Source organism: Choristoneura fumiferana, chromosome 9 (assembly GCF_025370935.1).
Source record: "Choristoneura fumiferana chromosome 9, NRCan_CFum_1, whole genome shotgun sequence".
Lineage (NCBI taxonomy): Eukaryota > Metazoa > Arthropoda > Insecta > Lepidoptera > Tortricidae > Choristoneura > Choristoneura fumiferana.
The window spans coordinates 8,518,074-8,536,368 of NC_133480.1; the positions used below are offsets into that span (position 1 = coordinate 8,518,074).

Consider the following 18,295-nt stretch of genomic DNA (forward strand, 5'->3'; position numbering starts at 1 on the left):
GGTTGGTATGGATAGATAACGTTAATGTTGTATTTCTCTAATCTGTAGACAAATGTAGGTAGGTTATTTCATTATATACTGGGTTTTACCTTAGCAAAATTAGAGTATCATGTATCAAATTATAAAGAATTTAGAAAAATAATGTGGAAATCACATTACCAAAAATTATAATTATCGGAACCGGGGATAAATAAAGCGTTTCTATTGAAAAAAAATAATCTCGCAAAACATCCTCACACGTCTCTCGTGGAAATGCAGCCTTAAAAGTGGTTAAAATCCTACACGCACTTAAAAATACTTTTGTATTCAGATATTTTTCAGGAATTAGTAACTACGAATTTAGAGTACGAACCACGAGAAACTACCAAATGTAATGTATTGTGTATGTAATGTAATGTAGTGTAATGTGGCCGTGAAGCACCGTTATATGGCCAAGGAAATGTAATAGGTAGGTAGACCAGGTATGAGCGGGATGGACATAGGCTCTATTACATACTTTTATAATGTCAAATTCATTAGTCTCGGGACACCTACATTATCGAGCTTTACGACACCTTCAAGTTATTTCGGGCTACAGATCACCATTAACCTCCATTGGTATATATATAGGTTTAGGGTCTCACTTGATTGCCCGAGGCGTGTGCTCGTATGAGGTGTAAAGACGTCATTGTCGTTTGGAATCACTTGGGTAATGTGTTGGTTGGTACTAAAACCGCGTTTAGATTTTATTTAAATGATACTTAAATCAGTAATTTTAGCGTGTCTGTACGAAAATCCCACTTCCCACTAATATAATAAATGCGAAATTTTGTAAGTCTGTTTGTTTGTTTGTTACTTCATCATGTCTAAACCGCTGAACCGATTTAGATGAAATTCGATATACAGACAGTTTGAGTCCCGGGGAAGGACATAAGATAGTTTTTATCCCGGAAAATTGAGTAGTTCCCGCGGGATAGTGAAAACCGAATTCTACGCGGAGGGAGTCGCGGGTAAAGGCTAGTACAATATAAAAAAATAAATTTTGCTGTATTAAGCCGGCAGTTCGATATTCAGGCAAGTTAGCGGCTGGCGTTTGGAGTAGGTCGGGTGGTAGGATACAGTCAAGTGCAAAAATATTTATCTATTCCAACCACTAAAAGAGTCTGTGGTTACATATTTTTGAACGGTTAGATAAGTGTATATTTTTGCACTCGACAGTAGATTAACCTGACATGTACGACGAAAAAATCCAATATAATTATTTCATGCTTTATGTACTATTTATTTTTGGTGTATAAAAATTGTTGCAGTTTTTCACACTGCTCCGCTTGCTTGTAGATGTCTGATGGATGCTCAACCTTAGCTGGGGGCGTTATCATAGTATTGACAAAGAATCCATTTAAATTATATGTACTATATTGAAAATACAAACTGAAATATAGATGCACAGAAAAACCAGAAAAATAAGACCAGCACTGGGAATCGAACCCAGGTCCTCGGCATTCCGTGCCGTGTGCTATACCTCTACACCACTGGTGGACAACGGTACAGACACGAATTTCCCCTATGCACCACATATCTCAGCTTGTTTGTTTCTTATTTAACCACTTAAGCAGTGACGCTAGCGACATCTATACCGTAGCCCTCATCGAGAAACTTTCGGCACTCCGTTGGAACTAACCGCTCAAGAGCCGGACAAGAGATACCGTTATTCATTTGGTCTTATTTTTCTGGTTTTTCTGTGCATCTATATTTCAGTTTGTATTTTCAATTTAGGTTTTACGTGACGACCGTAAAAGTAAAAATTTGGAATTGAAATAAAAAATACAATAATATTCCAAAAACCAATCTTATATGTAGTTCTGGTACTCTTACATCGGATGATGTTTTGGTATTACGATACAAAATATAACATACAACGGTGTGTCATGGATAGCTATCAGTTGCGTTTGTTTAGCTTGGTATTGTTTTTCTGTGTCAGACCACATGACTCATATAAGTGTCTATATTATTTTGGGCTATTTTTGCAGTGGGATGACATTAGTTTGCCTAGACGGTTCACGTTTGTTTTCCACTGTGGTTAATCATTAAGATATTTAGATCAAATCCGCACTAATATTATAAATACGATAGTAACTCTTGTCTGTCTGTTACGCTGAAACCACTGAAGCGATTTAGATGAAATTACGTACGGAGATAGTTCGAGACCTTGGGCAGGATAGTTTTTGTAGATGTACTGGGTTCTGTTGCGTGCAAGTAATACAGCCATGGCGATGCAAGGAAAACTCAAACTAATTTCTTCATAAGTTATGTTTTTTTGCGACAAAAGCTCATACTTTTTTTCATATGCTACAATGACTATATCACTGTCAACAGACTACTGGAGACTGGAAGTGGGTCAAAACATTTGTAAGAATTGATGCTAACAAATAACGACGAATTGAAGTTAATATAAAGCAAAAAATCTCAGATAAATGTTAGACCGTAAGGAAAATATGTATAAATTTGTTATTGAATATTTATCGAACTATTTATCGTGACATATCTAGTGCGCATCGTAAGATATAAATAGTTTACTTTGTGTGTTTTTCTGTAGTTTGATTAATATCGAAACTTAAGTTGCAGATACATTTTTAGACACGTTAAAATCAATGCGACACGTTTGATAATTACCATGTTTCTGGTCGTAACATAACAAAAAAGAAGGTAAAAGAGATAACAATTCTCCAATCGCCACTAGGGGAACATTAATATGTCATTAATTCTATACCTAAGTATAGACGTAATTGAAATAATTATGACGTAAGTTATAAAAAAACATTGTTTTCCATCAATTGTCATGTTTGTTTTTATCGTTAATCAACTAACGCAAAACAGAAATCTAATCTTTAAAAATCTTATATTACACAATTTTAACATGACGTGAAATCATTGAAAATTTATCTTCCATACTTTAACCTCCTAAGTCAGTAACTTTATAAAGGACTAATTAACACTAAGAATAACGGCCGAATGTACTTTATAAAGTACAAATTGTTCATTGAATAAAGAATTCTAAGAATTTTGAAATAAAATCCAAAATAATATTTTGCATGATTTCTCATTAAATACTACTTCACTTCTTCTTTTCGAAACATTTTGATTGGTAAAGTATCAATAGTTTTTAACTTTGTAGTTTAACTTTAATGAATGATAATTATATGTATATTTTTAAATCTTGTTATGATATTCTGTGTTGTGGATGAATAAAGTCATTTCTATTCTATTCTATTCTAATAACAAAGCAGGTCAACCACGTCTATCTAGGTCTTAAACGCTAAGTTTGTTAAAAAATGTCAGGAGTTAGGAGGCTATACCTAGGTATGGCAGGGGCTCTTGAACATTCTTGAATACTAAGCCTAAGGTTTGTTGCTAACTAAAAAAAATTGGAAAGCTTCGCGCTACTACATGACAAGTACGGGTACAAGACGAGTAAATGATGGGTGCAAGACGGGTACAAGACTGGTACAATACGAGATCAAAAAAAGTACAAGATTAGTACAAGACGGGTACATGACGAGTACATGACGGGTACAGTACGAGTTCAAGGCTAGTACAAGTTTAGTACGAGACGACTAATTAATATAAATTTGGTATAAACTTATTGTTGGTAAAAAGTAGGTGTAGTAAGCCATTTCAAGTTTTAGATATTTTGAAAGTAATCTGTTTTGACATTACGGCATTAGAAACTTGGTATTATGATATTTGGTTGTAGCGAACCGGTAACTATTTTATTTTAGTATTAACCGCTATGAAAATTTGTAGTAAGTAGTTACTAAATACTTATAACATGTACATTGATGATGCCATTACGTATGTGGCTGTCTACTAATGTATCGTAGTGAATTACGTGTCCTGACTCATCTCATGACCTATGTATAGGTACTACTTATAATACTATTTTCGCTCTACCTGCGCAAATACCTAGTATATTTTGCTTATAGTTTCCGAAACATATAGATATTATGTCTGCATTGCGATGTGCAATTTATCGTAATATAACTAATTTCTATAAGCTCACTAACGATGCCGACTGATTTTCGATCTGATTACAATTTAGCCATAATGCGAGAATTAACTTGATTAACTTATCATAATCGAGAAGCTACACTAAAATCAGTACGATTAACATACATAGTGCAATAAGTAGGTACGAAATCAGAATATTGAGCTCACAGCCAATTATATGGAATGAACACGCTAATGTACAAACATGAAAATTAAATTATGTACGTTATTCTCAAGCAACAAAATCCAAAGCTGTTCAGTTTCCCGAATATTATCTGGTTACACAAAGCGATTTGTAGATTAACACAGTGACTCGTAAATTGCCGCAAAAAACAATTATCTTTGCCATACTTTCGTCCAAATAAAAACTTGCGAGCTGAAGAAATCTTCAATGAGAAATAGTTATGACAATTGTGTAATTTTACTTGCCGTTGCTTCGGTTAAAACTTTAGAGGATTTAGATCGCACGGTCATTGGACAAAGGTTGGTTTTTATGTAATCGATTGTCAGATTTGGCGGTATAGTAGTTTGGTAAATTGCCAGTGAGAATGTGTTTAAGGTAGTATTTGAAAGTTGGTTTGGTGTATCAATCGTTAATTGTTGGCCAAGCCGGGGCCAACTGCACGTTATTTTTTCCTCAAATTAGATGGTACAATACTTTTCGCTCAATCTTCTGTTTCCCACATACTGTTTTTTTTATCTTTGTGTTGTTGTCTAGTTTGATTTGACTTCATAAAGAACAGTGAAAAATAGAGGTTTATAATTATTTATTTCATACAAATGTAAATCCGTGTTTAGGCAAGTGACAAAAGTAGGTAATCCGCGGCCCACTCCCCAGCAAATTCAATAAATCTATATTGACAATATCTTATCAATCGACACACTAAACATGTTTTTCGCCCACCCATTTAAACGTCAAGTTCTTATCGTTCTATCTATACCAACCAGTACATATCAATACCTACAGTTACAGTTTATTTTTCCTTTTAAGATCACGTGTGACTCTTAAAACTATTTGTATCGAATAGTTTTGAAAGAGTAGTAAAAATGGCTATTTTGGATACATTGCAGTTGTCGAATCAAGTCGAAAAATTGGCACAAGTCAGTCGTGATCTCCGGCGAAAGCATAAGCAGATACAGAATCAGGTAACCAAAAGGGGCATTTTGTCTTGATCTACTTACGACATCTCTTGAGCACGATAAATTGTCTGATGTTTCGGATAGGCAAAAGGGCAATAATTATAATAATAGGGACAGATTTTTTCCGACGACATGCTAGTGTTTTGTTACCGGTATACTTTACCTAGTTCTATCCTAACCCCTCTTGCTTATCCGAAGTAACACTAATCCATTGTAATGTAGCATTACACTATCCATTTTTCTGTTAATCTGAACAACCTTTTGATAGATAGTTTTTGTTTTTAGTGGAGTTTTCGTAGCGCTTTTTCTGTTTTGACTGCCATTTCTGAATCGTGTTTATATTAGTTAAACTCTTGGTGGTGAATCCATTTTCTAACGGTAGGTAGGTAACGTACCAATAAGGTACCCTTGTTACTCCAAGGTAATTACCATTTTAATTATATTTACCGACTTGGAGATAATTGCTTCTGGCATATGTATTACTGTGTAGGTACTTCTTAAAAATAGGCCATCAAAGATTGGAACATTAACCTAATTAAAATTAATTTTGATATTAAATACATCAATAAATTGCAATTCGCCAGCTGTAAAATCAAATGCTACGAACATTCCCAGAGCAATGAATTTAAAACACGCATGCTTAGTTTTCAGTCAAAAGGTTGAAAGCCTCATTAACCATGTCACCATTTTAACCCCCCATCCGATGACCTTTTAGCTGCGTCAAGTGTGCGAGGAGCGCTCCGAGCTGAATGCGATAGTACAGTCGCAGCAGCGGGATATAGTGGCACTACAACAATCGGACGCACAGAACAAGGTCAGTATGCACACTAAAGATGCACTTTGCAAATTTAACGTGTTGATGTAAGACTATGTTATTGTGATGCTATAGTCTTATTTCAATACCTGTGTAGGTTCGTGTGCAAATTAAAAGATTTAGGTGCGTGTGTTTGAATGAAATCTTTAATGTAATGTTATGTTATGATCTTAAAACGATTGTTTGTGGTTTGAGAGTTGGGTGAATCAACTATTTCTTGTTGTTATTCTGTCCCGTCAGCGAGGGGAGAAAAGTAGTACAGTTTAATAGAGGAAATGTTGTGTCACATTATACTTACTTACACGTTTATTAGATGACTAATTATAGGAGGTGCTTAAAACTGCCACAAAAATGCATGTTTGGCGAATTTTAATCCTTTAAACTTACGGTTTAAAGAGTGACTCAGGAGACCGTAACTATAGCAACGAGTGACAAGAAAAAGTTGATCGACCCAGTTACATTAGTAATACATAGTTCTTTTGTAATTTATCTTGGTTTATTGCAGTTTTTTGTTGTTGCAGACATGTTACTATCGTTTGCATTTATTTCCTAAGACAATTATTATTTCAAACTGCTTTTGCCCGCGGCTTCGCCCGCGTGGATTTCGGTTATGGCGCGCTGTTCCCTCGGGAACTGTGCATTTTTCCGGGGTAAAGCCTATGTCACTCTCTGGCCCATAAACTATCTTTATGCCAAAAATCAGTCGAAACGTCGCTCCGTTTCGACGTGAAAGACGGACAAACATAAAAACACACACATTCGCATTTATAATATTAGTATGGATTGACTAAAAACTTTCGTCAATTTAAGATGAGATCGTGACATTTCATGAAGTTTAATTGAATAATGATTACAAAGCTGTTATTGATACTTTGCAAGTGGTCGCAGGTTGACCACAATTCATTGACTATAGAAGTATACAGGTTTTATACGTAACATGATACGCTTCATTGTTTCCATCTTTTCATGTTGTGGATTGCGTTTACTTTTCCATATTTTACTTTTTCTCAACTACGTGTCCATTTCATTGGCATTCATTGCATCAGTTAACAAGCTAACTCGGAAATTCACTTTAACTTTTTGCATGTTTACTGTGTATGAAATATTTTATTTTTTATTGACTGTCTAATAATTATAAAGCGATAAGCCTATTACGAGTACATACCTATAAAAATCTCTATATATGTACATGTTTTTTCTGTACTGCTTACTGTGTTGGTGTTCAATAAAGAGTTATTGTATTGTATAATGATTTTATTTAAGTTACGACTATAATAACTTGAATGAAACGCAAAGCCAATTTTTATTTTATCGTCAAAGACAAAGAGCAACTTCTACAGAACAAGTTTGCCCAAAGAAATCGTTAGTTAATTAACGAAGTTATCTTTTTAATAACGGTGCCTAGTTTTGGCTATCGGTAAAAAAATACATATTATTTTGTTTTTGTTTTTACTAGTCTGTGACAAAAGTGAATTAGTACCACTTCGTCTAAAAAGCAGCTGTTCTAAGTAGCAACTGGTTTAAGTTGCAAGTTATCTTAAAAGTTCCCCGAACGTCTAGTGGGTTTCCGTTCATTGTACCTATACGATATTCTATGATACAAAGTCGATGCGGAGCTCCTATTCCGCGTGATTAAGGCGTTTTGCACCTTGACACGATTCTAACCTAACATAACTTATGTATTTTCAAGTTTCTAATACGAACAGGTTAGGACCAGTTGCTTTTTTAACCATTTGCTTCTTGACTATTTGCTTCTTAGACCAGCTGTTTTTTAGACAAAGTGATACAAACCCACAAAAGTTATGTGCCTGCTTGCTATAGCTAATATTAGACCGACTATTATTTCCAGAAGTGCTCAACATGCGGTGCCATGTCTCCCGACTTCGACCCTCACTCCAAGCCAGAGTTCAGCGTCTCGGAGCTGCTGCATGAGCGGAAGGAGCTCAAGTTGAAGTTGAGTCGCGCCGAGGAGCAGCTGCGGGCGATGCAGGCCGAGTCGCCGCCCGACAGGTGAGCCTATAGCGAAGAAGTAAGCGATATGAGGTGAAATAAACCCCTAGCCTAGTGGTCTGACTCTGACCTATCGACGGTGAAGTTTTTTTTTTATATGATACTGACCGTGATTGACTCCTATACCTTATTGACCTGATGTTAAGAGCAGACGAGGCCAAAGGTCTATCTCACTGCTTCAGCAACAGCCTATTCTCTCTAGATTATAGCTTTACCCTTAACTGGATGACCTCTGACATGAAATTGAGGTCCTTAGTACCCCCTAACTAAGCCTCCTAAGTTACATGCTTGAGATTTATCAATTAGGAGGTATTGGTACTTACTTCAGCATCGCTATGGTCTCTCAAGTAAAGACCCGCATCTCAGCTTAAAGAATTTTATGTGTCGAATATGGTCCATGACTGCAAAAAGTTTGCGTAGTTTAAAATATATAAGGGTACATTCATATATACATACAGACACAGCGTCGACTGGCTTTACTTTTTTACTATGAAAATATATACACATACATTGTTCCACTCTTCCTCGCGATGTTTTCCTTCACCGTAAAGCTCGTGGTAATTTTTTTATGTAATTTCGCTCATGAATTCCAAAAATTTCAGAAGTTTGAGCCCGGTGAATATGAATATTTTTTTTTTTATATTAATAAAAATGATGATGATGATGTAAATATTAATATTTCCCCCGTATAATTACTTGTAGCAGCTCAGACACGTCGCCTTCTGTGTCGGCGGCGGCGGCGTGCGACGACGCGCCGGTCCAGGGCCCGTTGCCCGCGGAACCCGACGACGCGCCTTGGAAGAGAAACAGCGGCATCAGGAAGTTGTGAGTACGGTACCAAACGGACCAAAGTACAAATGATTTTTTTCACTTCGTTTCACATTCTGCCGAATAATGTTTCAACATTTTTATAAAACTAACCTAACAATTCCTCGAATAAAAAGACCCAGATACCTTTTACATGATGTCTAAGCAAATGAAAAATCAGATTTATGTCTTGGTCTTATATTCTGGGAAAACGCTTGTTATGAAAAATCGATTTAGCTTGGTCTTATATCTGGAAAACGCTTGTTATAGAGTTTTAGGAGCAAAGCTCGGTCGCCCAGGTACTGTCAAAGTAAACTCGACATGCTTAGACGTATTTCCTAAGTTTAGTATATTAGAAGGATAATTTTGATTGACAAAGGTCCATATCAACAAAGTAAAAATACACAAACTACATCTGTATTCTTGTAATACAAGGGTAATTTAACAATTTGCCATGTATTTATTATTATTATTGTATATTTATTTCTGTTTTTCTACTAAATTCTGCGTTGAATATCTGTGATTTGTTTGAAAAAAAGACTGACAAAAGAAACTGTAGTTCCGCAAAGTGTAATTTAAGAAACGCACTCTGTTTCGGGAAATTGCTTGTACGAAATAGTTAGTTTTGGACAAGTCAACGTTTTGAAAGTTTAGATTTTGAGGAATGTTCGTATTTTGAAAAAGTCACATTTCGAGAAAATGAGAAATAATCCTAAGTGATCAAGAGCCGGGCTAAAGGTAGACTTCCGAAGTAAGCATCAATTTCATCAGTAAGTCAGAAATGACGCAATAATAAAGCCGCAAAATAACAACACTCCGTTAAGTTCCGAGTTATTTTATGCGACAGATATCTATGATGCCTGTTCCTCTAACGGGTGCTGTTAATCTAACAAAATAACCGAGACGGTATACGTTGCATAATATAACAAGAACTCGACAATGTGTGGTGAAACAGGAGGCATCTACATGATCTACAGTGTAGATTCTACACCATTTTACCTTGCTCATCCTTGGACCCAAAGTAACGCCTGAATCGATCGATTATGTAGGTAAATGTACGTAATAATTAAGTGTAGTCGAACCATTTCAATCCTGACCCAACGTAGAACGTTCGCCCCCTATCATATAAAAAAAGTGGTCACGGTAACTGTTTCCTGTCGTTGATTTTTCTTGTCGAGCATTGCGATGTTATTATGATTGATATATTAAATATAATTATAATATTATAATAAAGGTGCACATTGTCTCAGGATTTAATTGTTTCAATTGTTCATTTGCTATGCGCAAACTGGTATAATGGGTGAACGCGTCATAAGTGCATAGAACGCCTGTTCAAAGGGGAGCGAAGCGCCTTGGAAATTGAAATGTTCTAACAAGGAAATTATATAGCAAATCAAATACCTATTACTAGTTGAAGTTTTTTTACTTTAGATATATTTTATTTAAAAAATATGAAATTTATTTGGGATCGAGCTGGCGGGATGAAGCTTATTGCTAATTGTATATTTTGGTGCGGGAAGCATGGCTGTGCGTAAAAATGTATGTCAAATGTCAAACATGTATGGGTTGTAGAATGGTTAACTAATAATATGTGTTTGCGTATTTCAGCGTGTTTCATATGTAAAATACTATACATATTTTCATTTTAAATGCTACCTGTGTCACTGTTCTTGCTTCTTACTCGTTCTCATTACAATTCTGGTATTCAAAACTATTAAGAACATTACAAAACTGTACAGCTTTTCTGATTCTTGACTTTTTAAAATTAGGTAATAAAAATGATTGTACATATTTTATTTTCTTATGCTTTTTTACATATTTAAAAGCATGTCAGCTGTGGATCGTCGGGCTGTCACCATGTCATACTGGGTTATGTTTGGTTCTGGTTCTTTTTTCAATTTATCATTTGGACCTTTTGGTTATCAGTCAAGCATGAGTCTAAATTAAGTGTATGGTTTTTCGAAATTGTTTGAGTTATTATATTATAGGTGTTTGAATGGAAAATGGCACCAGGGCCGAAAGAGATCGAAAATGGACTCACCGTATCACGAAGCACGGTATCGCATGGAATATTATGACTTATTGCACTCAACTCAGAAGCTTGTTTCGCTTGACCACTCCCTTGTTCCCATGTCTATTATACTTTTTATTTTTTCTTGCCGATTTTAAAACATCGAGGCAATTTATAGAATTGTCAACCTTGGTTTCTGTGGAGGCAGAAGCATCAATGCACGGGTCACTCGTTGCGATGATATTTTGAGCACATATCATCTAAAATAGCAAGCTATTCAAAATTATGTGTAAGCGAAAATGTTTCAACTTTTCTAATTCCAGTTCGAACATTTTTCGTGTTGACTGTATCGGTAACTGAATGCATGATGTCAAATATCACGTATTAAAATTTAAAATATTAAAATTGATATGCATAATATCAGAAAATAACTTTTTTGATGATCTAGATAAAGTTTAATGATGAATTTATTTGCTTTAAGGCTTTGCTTTCGGAGAGGTAAAAAGTTGGACAACCCCCGACTTTGTCACTTCAAAGTTCAATATTTCAAAAACGGCTGAACCGTTTTTGATGAAACATATCTAAGAACCCTCGCTAGAAACCCTGCTTTCAAAAAAAACACATTCAAATCGGTCCACCCGTTAAAGAGCTACGGTGTCACAGACAGACAGACACATAGCGGTCAAACTTATAATACCCCTCTTTTTGCGTGGGGGGTTAAAAACTTATTAAATTCGCACCTAAGACTTGTATTTCAAATAATAACGATCTTAATTTGAATTTCAAATGATTTTCTAATAAAATCATAGTACTTTTTTAACATGAAAGGGGCACGAGGGTCATCTGATGGAAAGCAATCCTCACTGCCCATGGACAATTTGGATCACTTAAAAGGAGCTTTATTTTTTTAACGATTTGAAGTCTTATATGGTATGAACTGAAAATGCCCCCGTACACGTTAAATACAGGGTATACGTGAAGTGTACAATATTTGATCGCTAATTTTATAGCGTATAAGTACTTATGTTTTAGTAGGTTTTTCGGTTATCAAAGTCCAGGAAACAGCAAGTTTCGCCTCTCATCAGGCCTATCCTACATAATATATAATGGCATCAAGCCATATTTCTTAAACATTACTTTTCACATGCATTTGTTCTTTAACACCTATAAAATTTCTATGTTGCTAACCCCACTTTACTGCATTTTACTTGTTTTTTACTAACGCTTTTCTTGGCTGTCCTACTGGCACCTTTTTTTTTTCTTTAAACCCCCTCCTCATAAAAAGACGTGTGCGAAAGGTTTTGGCTGGCGCTGACAACGAGGGACGCCGGACGCCGCTCTCCGCCGCCGAAGATCTCTTTCGGCCCTTGGTACTGAGGAGGACGAGGTACGGAGTAAAGGGGATAGACAATTTGGGCTAGCTTTGGGTGGGAGCTGAGTTATTAGACGGGATTGCACAGACCAGAGGCCGTATTGTCTAACGTGCTGACGTTTGCGATCGCATCCACCATCTCTTTCTACCCTCGACTTATACCGTGTGACAGAAAGAAGTGGTGAAAACGATTGTGATTCCAAGTGCGTTAGACAAAATGGCCTCAGACCCATGTACCACAAACATTGCAAGTGCTACAATGCTACATAATTGTATTTTTTTAATATGAGAAAGTTAACAATTATGTCGATTTGTACCACTTGTAATTTTTGTGGTACAGGGGCCAGGGTTAGATGATCTGAGTTAATTTTTAACTCAAGGGTTTAATTAGTGTCCAAATGTGGAACTATGCTCCTTAACTCAGGGATAACGGTTTTTTGTAACCCTAGAACGTGCTATGGGCTATAAGATATTGGTAACTTAGTAGATTCAAGTTAGGATCAGGATTATCAGCAGGTATCATGCTTTAGGGTTACCTTGGTGAAATATATTTTTCACTTCTTCTTCTTCTTGGCATTTATGCTGGATATAGGCGACATAAAATTACTTTGTATGCTCTAGTGCATAAAGTAAAATCTTCGTCTAAGACCAAGGTAATCAGGTGATCATAGATCAGGTGTCAAGAGCCACAAACAAAAAAGTTATATATTTTGTTAATAATTTTAAATTTTATGTAAATCTAAAAATCAATCAAATCAATAAAAAAAAAACAATAAAACTAGAAATTTAAAACTATATAGTAGTGCATGAAAAGTAAGAGGTACCTTAGTGAATTGTTTCCACTGTCGCTTTTTAATTTCCTCTCAATCGAAATGAAAAGCAGTTTAAAACTCGAGCACGAAACCTATTTTCCCCTCGACGTGTCTATCCACCCTCGCCGTACCGGCTCGGGTGGCTATATGAACATCTCGGGTAAAATGGCTCGTTTTATGCTCTTGTTCTACAATCTACCATTTAAAAGTTTGTTTTTTTAATAAAAAGTTTTGGATTGGTTGCATTTATCTCTAATTTTACGTAACAGACTATTCTTAGTGAAAGCCAAGTCGAAGAACTAAAGTTAGCTAACTATGCGTTTCCAAATAAAAAAACTATGTCTTCTTTTTAAAAAAGAAAGTTTTGCACATAATGCTGCCGTAGATTATTTATAACTGAATACCAATCTATTTTAATTGGGGGAGGCCTATGTCCAGCAGTGGACGTCTTTCGGCTGACATGATGATGATGATGACTAATCTATTACTATTTTTTTTACTGCGCAGACAATATGTTTCGTTATATTAATAATATGTGCTCGTTTCCAGTTTTCGCAAACTCTTTGCTGAGTCTGACATTGCCGTGGGCATATTCCCGGGGCGCACGCTGTCATCCCTCGGGAAGAAAGCCTCCGGCGCCGGTGCCGCCTCCGCCCCCGCGTAGGCACTCCGACCCACCGCCCCCGCCCCCGCCCCGCACCGCCCCAAAACACGACGCTACTCAGACATGAACAACCCCAAGTCGAAGCTCGACCTGCGACAAGAACTCATCAACCTAAACCTCAACAACCAAGAAGTCGACAGCTGGCTAGGCAGCAAGTTCGATGAGAAGGAAGAAGAACCGTACCTAGAAAAGTTCAGCCACGATATACCTTTGCAGAGATCCCTGTCTTTAGATGGAGGGATTGAAATATTTAATTATTTACAAACTATCGGGTCTGATTGGTCGGTCGATAGCAACGCGTCGTCGTGGACGGTGCATTCCGACGGACGGGACAGCCGCACCATAGAACAGTACAGAAGTTTCGAAGATATCCCAGCTTCTCCTAGAGTGAAAAGCAGGCGCGCATCTTTCGATTTAGACAAAGATAACATGTTCTTTGGCAGCGGCCTCGCCGTTTCCGTTCTAAAAGACAGTTACAAAGGCTTCGACAGCACCGGTAATATATCGCCGCAAATAAGAAAATTGCAAAAGAACTTTTCGTTCCACGATTCGCTGCAGGATTTCAAATCTGCAGTCAATGTTAATGATGCTGAACAAGTTGGAAGTGATTTCCAGACGGACGATGAAAAGATAGAAGGCCAGGAACAAGTTAGGCAACCGATGTACAGGAATATATCGGTCGTCCAAACTAGCAATGATGATAAAGAAGTTAACAAGAGTCCGCGACAGAGAAAACTCGGCATTCCTTTACATAGAAACTGGTCGTTTGATGGCTTGAAGAAACCTGAAGTCAACCTAAGAAAGGAAATTTTAAAACAGACGTTACCAGACTTCAAGAGTTGTGAAAACTTGTTGCTTCAAAACAATCCCAAGATTTCTCGTCGTGACTCCGCGGATAATGCCCAGAAGACAGTACCATTAAGACTAACGCTTTTAAAAGATAGCTATCAAGGCGTAGAGTCAGGTAACGCCAATGTATCGCTAAATATTAGAAGATTGAAGAAGAATTTATCTTTCGTGTCACCTCTCGAAGCCAGAGATGATGCGCCCACTAACGTCATGTCCGACGTTGACCGTCGCAAAAGTGATGCCAAATATGAAACTGTTTCCACGAATACTTCCAATGTAGTTGATATAAGTAGAAATTGTGATTGTCGAATTTGTAGCGAAGAAGAAAGGGAAGACAGAAGGTCTGTATGGCGTAGGATATTTTGTAAACTGTTTATGAAGACCGTTTCCACGGATGATAGGAAGGCGTACTGGGACGAAAATAACAATCTCGACGAGGGACAAATGTACAAATGCGTTTTGCACACATTGAAGCTGCTATTCGGCCTTTGGTTGAGGCATTTGGATCATAAATGACTATACTTGGAAACGGTTTAGTCGCTTGTAGTTATTTGTTGCTTAGTGTTGTTAAGAAAATGTTAATGCGTCGAATAGGCGAACTATTTCTTCCATTGACACTCTTATTTTATTATACTTCACGACTATAATGAGAATACTAAAGTATGCGCACTGCGTGTTGTATGCACCTACGTGTAACTATGTCATCTTGTCAATTCCTATCGAAAGTGTGAATGTGAATATTGTCTATGACATTCCATGAACCATCTCACTACCTGACCAAAAAAGCCGACAGCCATGTTAAAGTCGGCTATATATGTCATTTGTAACGCATTATTTCTGAAGAAAAACTAGAGAGCAATATGGTGAAAAGTTTGCCTCGTTACACTTATGACGTTTGGTCTATTTTATTGGAATCAGGTAGTTCATAGACATAATGACTGATATATTAATAGGGCTGTGTGTGTATCTATAATAACATAATTTACGTGCGTTATCACAGCTTTTTGAACCTGTTCATTTTAAGCTTAAGGTCTATTTTACCACCTGGATTATTTAATTTTAAGGGCCTGTTTCACAACTCATTGATAGATTTTATGTGACAGATAAATGTAATGCCATCTCTGTTTATTTCGACAAAACAAACAGAGACAGCATGATATCAGTAACTTATGATTTATCACTGATTAGTGAGGCCCTAAATCTGATAGTATTTTTTTCGCTTCTTATGTTTAACTTCTTACTTTAATTTCAACCAAAATATTTCATGATGGTAAAACTGACCGACTAATTAAATTTTATATGTGTAACTGTCGTTATTTCTTGAGAATGAGGGTGCCATTGTAAAATACTAATTTATTTCGCTCCGTGCACCGTGATTAATGGATACGGACCAGAAAAATCCACATATCTGACATCAGTTGCTCGAACCATATAGCATAGAAATCGGATACGTCTTCTTAGTTTACCTTCTAGAATTTAATATAGTACTCGATAAGCCTCCTATCGGAGATACCTACATATATATACCACATACAATTCAAGGTTTTTTAAACCAAGTACACTAAGGGGCTGTTTCACCACTCATTGATTAGTTTGAACTGACGGATAAATGTGATACCGTCTCCATCTATTTGAACAAAACAAACAGAGACGGCATCACATTTATCCGCCAGTTAAAATGAATGAATGGGTGGTGAAACAGCCCCTAAAAGTCCAGTGAAGTGGCCTAATGTTTTTTTGAATATTCACAATTTTTATATTTCATTAGTCATCTTCCATTAGTCATCCATTACCGAAAGTTTCATAAATTTTAATAATGTCACGTCTCTTGTTTGTTTTAAAAATAAAGTGTCCATTTTATGTTACCAAATCAGTTTTCCGAATTATTTTAATTTACCCAAACATGTAATTGTAATAATAATAAATGTAATAGAGTTTGACAATAAAAAACAATTAGAACTTTCGACACATTTTGAAGGAACAAAATTGAAACATAGCATAATAGACGAACGTAGTATTTTTAAAAGATTATCATCGTAAAATAATGTAATTTAATTACATACTTTGAAACAGATAGCTAGTTTCTAATATTTGAAACTACCTAAAAATGTATCCTTAATCGAAACTAAAGTTTACTTACCTAATAATAGCATCTCGGATTCTATCTGCAGAATTTACAATGTCATATTTAAATAAAGTAAAATTTGTATGTTTTAACATTGTTTTCAGTGGCTGAATGCAAAGTTTAATGTTAGTCGCATAAAGTGCTATATTGAAATTAATGATATTATCCATTTATATAATTATCTTCCGTGGGCTATTATTTTGCTCGCAAGTGTATCGTGTGAAATCTTGTATGCTATAATTTTACGTACCAATATTTTAAAGGGTGACTACTTCCTGTTTTTGTTTATTATTATATCTAGTCACAGTATTACTGGGTACTAGTATTAAGTTTTATTTTTGTTTTAGAGGAATAATTAATAGATATTATGGAGCGTTCGCCGGCTAAAATCACGAGTTGAGGAGTTTATTTAATTTGAATATTTAGAACCTACTGTTAGTAATGTGGAAAATGCCTATTGATTTTAGAATTGCTCGAAAAATACCATTTCGGCACACATTGTAAATTTTACATTAACCAAATTTATCAATATTTAATTTGTTGATTTTTCCTCTAAAATAAATAAATGAAAATGGAAAATGTTTTTGTTACATTGGTTTTGGGAACACACCAATCGGTTAAATCAATTTAACCTGAAGTAAATCTTACTATCACTACTATACTCTCCTTCTAGTAGTAAATGTTGTAAAGACGATCGGTACCTAATTATTATATTTTATAAGTTGATGACGATGTCAAATATATATCTTTATATTAAGTTTAGTACAGTTAGTGTTTTATTTTCCTTTAAAACGTTTACCCTTTCATTTTGCGGAAGCATCGTTAGAACACAAAGTAAGACTACATCAGTCTCTTTCAGAGGTATTTATTTCGTTGATTATAACTACTAGCGAGCAAGGCTAAAAAAAGACAACTACCTAGTAGGTACAGTCACCTGCATTAATATCTGCCACAGCGGAGCGTGTAAAAATATATCTGGCCCGTCCTATCGGTGTGATTCTATACAGCACGGGCACGGAAGATTAAGTAGGTATGTAATTTCTTTTGCGATACATATCCCACCCTACGCTCCCACAAGCTACCCTAGAAATAGAGTCTATCAGATATTTATGCACGCTTTGCACGCAATACAACCCCTTCAGACCCACCATACCCCTGGCGATACCCCTGGTGGTATGGTGGGTCTTTTAAAGTTAAACGGTACCACCGAGTATAGGTCACTAGTGGTGTGACCTACATATCTAGTCGGATTACAGCCGAATCACAAAACGGTTAGGTTAAGGATATATTTTTTATGACCACCCAGAACCGATGTAATAAGTGCCCCGAATCGGTCCTGGGTGGTTATAAAAAAAAAACAACCTAACCGGCCGGACTTGCAACCTCGTGATTCGGCAGCATAATATTGCTCAAAGGGACCACGGGTAACAAGGGTTTGAGACTGAGTTATGTACCGAAGAACAAGGGTATTATTGTCGACATCACATCACTGGTAGTCAGTGGTACCGTTTAGCTTTAAAAGACCCACCATACCACCAGAGGTATCGCCAGGGGTACGGTGGGTCTGAAGGGAATAGAACAGTATTAGATATTGGTGCTGCTAACTGTACTTGAGGAATAAAATGTATTGATATGTCGATCTTGGTTCAGTTCTAACGGTAGTTT

The 18,295-nt window shown here is 36.2% G+C and overlaps 2 protein-coding genes across 5 annotated transcripts in view; both read left to right on the forward strand.

The window, feature by feature from the left end:
- The window catches only part of Rilpl (Rab interacting lysosomal protein like), a 28,043-nt gene extending 14,340 nt beyond the window's left edge, over window positions 1–13,703 (forward strand). The window contains exons 4-9 of one of the 4 annotated variants that reach the window (XM_074092158.1): window positions 5,098–5,172; window positions 5,882–5,980; window positions 7,830–7,990; window positions 8,693–8,815; window positions 12,107–12,195; window positions 13,542–13,631. In XM_074092158.1, coding sequence (XP_073948259.1) covers window positions 5,098–5,172; window positions 5,882–5,980; window positions 7,830–7,990; window positions 8,693–8,815; window positions 12,107–12,185 — 537 coding nt within the window. In that variant the 3' untranslated portion in view covers window positions 12,186–12,195; window positions 13,542–13,631. Of the gene's footprint in view, window positions 1–5,097; window positions 5,173–5,881; window positions 5,981–7,829; window positions 7,991–8,692; window positions 8,816–12,106; window positions 12,196–13,541 lie in introns of all 4 variants that reach the window. The other 3 variants (XM_074092157.1, XM_074092156.1, XM_074092160.1) reach the window with 3 other exon arrangements.
- LOC141431135 (uncharacterized) lies at window positions 13,652–17,395 on the forward strand. Its single transcript, XM_074092155.1, has one exon. The coding sequence runs from the start codon at window positions 13,720–13,722 to the stop codon at window positions 15,019–15,021; it is 1,302 nt and encodes a 433-aa protein (XP_073948256.1). The 5' UTR covers window positions 13,652–13,719; the 3' UTR covers window positions 15,022–17,395.
- Window positions 17,396–18,295: the final 900 nt, after the last annotated feature.

Excerpts from the sequence above, each read along its gene's own strand:
- LOC141431135 (XM_074092155.1), top strand. The coding sequence starts at position 13,720 with ATGAACAACCCCAAGTCGAAGCTCGACCTGCGACAAGAACTCATCAAC.